Source organism: Ziziphus jujuba, chromosome 9 (assembly GCF_031755915.1).
Source record: "Ziziphus jujuba cultivar Dongzao chromosome 9, ASM3175591v1".
NCBI classification, from domain to species: Eukaryota; Viridiplantae; Streptophyta; class Magnoliopsida; order Rosales; family Rhamnaceae; genus Ziziphus; species Ziziphus jujuba.
In genome coordinates, this window is record NC_083387.1 from 14,220,731 (window position 1) to 14,226,063 (window position 5,333).

At 31.4% G+C, this 5,333-nt stretch overlaps 1 protein-coding gene across 1 annotated transcript; it reads left to right on the plus strand.

Moving 5' to 3' along the window:
* Window positions 1-259: 259 nt before the first annotated feature.
* On the plus strand, window positions 260-5,333 carry LOC107426934 (endo-1,4-beta-xylanase 5-like). Its single transcript, XM_048480319.2, is given in 9 exon segments — window positions 260-485; window positions 2,160-2,231; window positions 2,537-2,583; window positions 2,751-2,973; window positions 3,074-3,240; window positions 3,408-3,506; window positions 3,591-3,621; window positions 3,624-4,381; window positions 4,717-5,333. Coding segments are annotated over 8 exon segments (1,734 nt in total). The 5' UTR covers window positions 260-485; window positions 2,160-2,164; the 3' UTR covers window positions 5,059-5,333.

Genomic DNA, 5,333 nt, shown 5'->3' on the forward strand with positions numbered 1-5,333 from the left:
AAATCTATTAAAAGTAGACATATAATTGATTAGTTTATATTTAATAATATTTATGAATTTTTTAAAATTTAATTATTAATTTTTAAATTATATTAATATATTATCTAATCAAATAATGACATGTATACTAATAGTAGCTTTGATAGCGCATGTAGTATTACTATTTCATTTTAAAGAAATGGGACATATAGCTTAAACTTATAACTTCAAAGGTGGTATGGATATAAAGGGCATATCCATAATTGGGAGATGATAATGGTCTGATCATTTTTTAGGTTTTGCATTTTTTTTTCAACCCCTATATAACAGTCTCTCCCTTTCTTCTGGCTGTGAAGTAGTTTTCATCTGCATGGTCTTCTATTGGTAGGTTCGAATGAGCTTCATCTTTTGGAAAAAAGTTTATGGCCAGCGACCGAGGTTCAACTTCTAATTTCGGGGCTTCGTCTGAAATCTGCTAATTTTTTCACTCTCCACTCCTTAAGCTGGTTTGTTCTATAATTTTGTATTTAATATATATAATCTTAATACATGGATTAAACTACTGAGAATATATGCTGTTTGGGATACTTTGTGTGCGTCAAATTGTACTGTATAAAGCGTTTTTTTTTTTTTTTTTTTTTGATAGAAGTATAAAGTGTTTTTGTTGTTTTTAAAAAGAAAAACTTTTTATATGAATATGTACTTTATCTTGCTTCTTTCTTAATTATGTGAAGCTATAGCTAGTACGTTTATAGAAAGAACTAAGAATATATATATATTTATTTATTACATAATATTCCCTCGAAAAATTCAGTTCCCATTATTTTATTATTGATTTTCAGTTTGTTGAAATGTTGAGCATTGTTGAAGTTTCGTTTAGAGAGTTTTATTTATTTATTTATTGGTAGATATGGAGAAATGTTTATACGGATTTTTTTTTTTTTTTGTTTAATCTTAGTAAACGATCTTATTTGTCTTCTAGTATAGCTAGTTTTACATTAGGACGTTTTGATATATTTCTTTATAGAAATAGGACATTTTTTATGTTATATATATTTTTAAAATTTTCAGTTATATGGATGTTATGCTGTCCTGCAGGAAGGAAAAAATAAATAAAATAAAATAAATATTGTATCATGCTCATTCACATATTCACATGTGGAGTTTATTTTTGTTACTATAAGTTTGTACACAAGGTCGTCCTGCTCTGCTCGTTTTATATGGCAATGTTAAATCTCTCAAAAACAAATAATATATATATATATATATAATTTTTCATAAATTTAAGTAGCAAATAATTATTTTATTTCTCTTTTTGTTTCTTTTTATTATTTATTTATATGATTTTGAAATGGGGAGCTAAAGTCCCGAGCAAAAAAACCAGAACTACACAAGAATTTCACGGGAGAACTACCTCAAATACAGTCATAAGGCAGCATGGAACCAGCCCCACTAGGAGTCTATGACTCAAATTAGCTAACCAATCAGCAGCCTTGTGAAAATAAACTTATACGATAAACCTGGTGATTTTTTTTTTTTTTTTTTCCTTTTACCAACCTGGTGAAATTTAAAATAAAGAATAATTACAAAAAATATTTTATTGTATTTGAATTATATCTCTCTCTCATTGTCCTTTATGACATCTTAATTAATTGCATTTTTTTTTTTTTCATTGAGACAATTAGAGTACTTTTTTGGGGGGTAACATTGATCAAAAACTTAGTGTCAGTTGTGCATAAAAGTAAATAAATTAATAATGCCACTTTATAAATAATAAGTTAAGATATATGTTCACCTTAAATTGGTATGGTAAGGGAAGCCTTAGCTGTTGCATAAATTTCTAAAGCACTATAAGGTAGAAAATAGCATAGAAAAGTCTATTAGAATATTAAAAGCCAAATTGTGGGGTTTTATTTTCATTAATTTTAGAAAAATGACCTTAAAATTTCACAGCAATATGTCTGAGGGCTATAAGTACGATATTAACAATTCCATACGTTGATCATGAGCCAAAAACAAGTCCATATGTTTGTTATTGTTTATACGACTTATATTCATAAGCCCCAACTGGTTTTTGAGTCTCTCTTCCACAAGTTTTCAATTACTATATATAGTCATATATATATATATATATATATATTCCTTCTCTAAACTTTCCTGTCTCTCAATCCTTTTTTCAGGAAAAATGTGTTTTGAACCATTAATGAAGGTTTTCACTGTATTATTGCTTTCATGTATTTTGCCTTTTTCAGGTATGCGAAAATCTCCCTGTTCTCACATATATGTGTATAAATATATATATATATATATATATATTACATACATATATATATATATATGGCAGAAAAAAAGATCTTAAAAGGTTAACAAAAAACAATATTCAATGCTTTAGGAAAAGTGAACTTAGCATTTTGATTATTAATTTTTTTTTCTTTTCTGTCAATATTTTGATTAGTAAGTTTAATAGGAATTTTCTTGGAAACTTTACTTTCCATTTATGGTTTTTACCTATTAATTGACCTTCTCTATAAACCTTTTGGGCTGATATATATTACAGGGCATGGAATCCATGCTTTCTCCTACAACTATTATGCTACAACAGAGGCAAGAAAAACTACTTTTTTTTTTTCTTTTCTTTTTTTCCAATTCATGGGCATAAGAAAGATTGATTTTATATGACTTTGTTACACTGATTATATGTTTGATATGTTAGAAATTTAATTTTAATAAACTAAGCTACTAATATTGAATAAAAGTTTTTTATCAAACAGTGTTTGGTAAAGCCCCAAGGAGCTTTTTATGGGGGGGGAGTTATAGTTAACCCAGAATTTGAACATAATATTGAAGGGTGGACGGTATTTGGACATGGTCAAGTCAAAGAACGAATAACAAAAGAAGGAAACAGGTTCATCGTGTCACACAGTAGAACACATCCATTAGACAGTTTCTCACAGAATGTTCAAGTTGAAGAAGGAAAAGTCTATAGTTTTTCTGGTAATTATGATCTTTATTTTCTCTTTTATAAATGTTCTGGAAAAAATTCATTGGACTTTTGGAACTACTCAGGATTTAAATTGGGAATCAAATATTTCAGCTTGGATTCAAGTCAGTGAAGGGAGTGAAAGTGTAGGTGTTATATTTAAACCTTCTAAAGGTCATGTGGTTCATGGTGGAAGAGTGGTAGCCAAGCATGGGTGCTGGACTCTGCTTAAAGGTGGCATGGTTGCAAATTTCACAAGCCCTGTTGACATTCTTTTCGAGGTGACAATGCATATTTATCAACTTATTTTTCTTTATTTTCTAGGAAAATCTTCAGAAATTAATTAACACCATTAGAATTTTCAAAATTTACTTTGTTTTCTTCTGCTAACAAAGTGTTATATATATATATATATATATATTTATATACTTTCCCCTGTATATCGCAGAGCAAAAATACAGCAGTAGAAATATGGGTGGACAATGTCTCATTACAACCATTTAACAAGAAGCAATGGAAATCCCACCAAGACCAAAGCATTAACAAGGTAACCAAAAAAAAAAAAAATAGCATACTAATGTTATACATATTTTGAAATTCCAAGCATTTTAATCAAGAATTAATCTTCCAGGTGAGAAAAAGCAAGGTGCAAATCCAAGTAACTATGCAAATAAAATTCCACTGACAGAGGCTGAAGTAACCATCAAACAAACGAAGTCCGGTTTCCCCTTTGGATGTGGTATGAACTTCCATATCCTCCATAGCACCGATTACCAGAAATGGTTTTCATCGAGATTCAAGTTCACCACTTTCACCAACGAGATGAAGTGGTACAGCACCGAGAAAGAACCAGGCCAAGAGAACTATACCGTCGCCGATGCTATGGTTGAATATGCTCAACAAAATGGGATTTCCATTAGAGGTCACAACATTTTCTGGGACAATCCAAAATATCAACCTTCATGGGTGAAATCCCTTTCTCCTGACCAACTACGAAAAGCAGCAGCCAAGAGAATCAACTCGGTCGTTCCAAGATATAAAGGGGAACTGATTGCTTGGGATGTAATGAATGAAAATCTCCATTTCAGTTTCTATGAGGATAATCTTGGTCAGAATGCTTCTGCAGAATACTACTCCATTGCTCAACGGCTCGATCCAAATGCGATTATGTTCTTGAATGAGTATAATACTATTGATCATAGTGGTGATGAGACGGCAAGCCCAGCTAACTATATGAAGAAAGTGCAGGAGATTTTGTCATTTCCTGGAAATGAAAATCTTTCACTAGGAATTGGATTGCAGGGTCACTTTGGTTCTTTTCAGCCAAATATAGCTTATATGAGATCTGCTTTAGACATGTTAGGCACAACAGGATTGCCCATATGGCTTACAGAAGTCGATCTAGATAAAATCCAAAATCAGGTATTTTTATCCCTTTTGGTGTATTAAAAGTATACAACACCACCTCTCATAAGTCCGACTTTTTAACAACAACATTACTAAATTGAGCTTTTAACATGGTATTGATCCAATTGCACGTGTTGGGCTCTCTTTTGTAGACAGCCTATTAAGTGGTTCACCCTATATTCGAGCCATACGTGAAAAGGATGTTGAAATATATAACGCAATTCCAGCTCACCTTTTAAAAGTTTAAGCTCTTACCAATGTTACCAGATTGTGGTTTTAACATGCTTTGTTTCGATTCAAGGAAAATTTTCCAACTTAAATTTTGTTTGAAATTTGCTTTTTCTTTGCAGGCTCAGTATTTGGAAGAGATATTAAGGGAGGGTTATTCTCATCCTGCAGTAAAAGGCATTATAATGTTTGCAGGTCCAGAAATAGCCGGTTTCAATGCCACCACTTTGGCTGATAAAAACTTCACAAATACTCCATCAGGAGATGTAGTGGATAATCTGATTGCCGAGTGGAAATCTGGTACCTCTGATCATAAAACAGATGGCGGAGGATTGGTTAGCCTGTCACTATTTCACGGAGATTATGATGTTATTGTAAGGCACCCTTTGACCAACTACTCAACTACTTTGAGTTTTAGGGTTGCAGAAGAAAAACCACAGAAAATTGTCCATGTTCATATTTAGAGCAACTGGAAAGTTTATGTATAAAATAATTATCAAGCATTAGTGAGACGTCATGGTAGAACGGACATCCACATGATATCTGCAAGTTAGTGGATGCACCTGATCAGCCTTATAATATATGTTATATGTATGCGTATGTATGTGCGAAGAAACATAATATTTACGTTAGTTGACACATTATCTAGCTATGGGTAATTTTATGTTAGAGTGAAAAATTCAAGCTTGTAAGAGATGGTGGGAAAATAAAAATATCTATTTGCATTTGGTGCTATTAT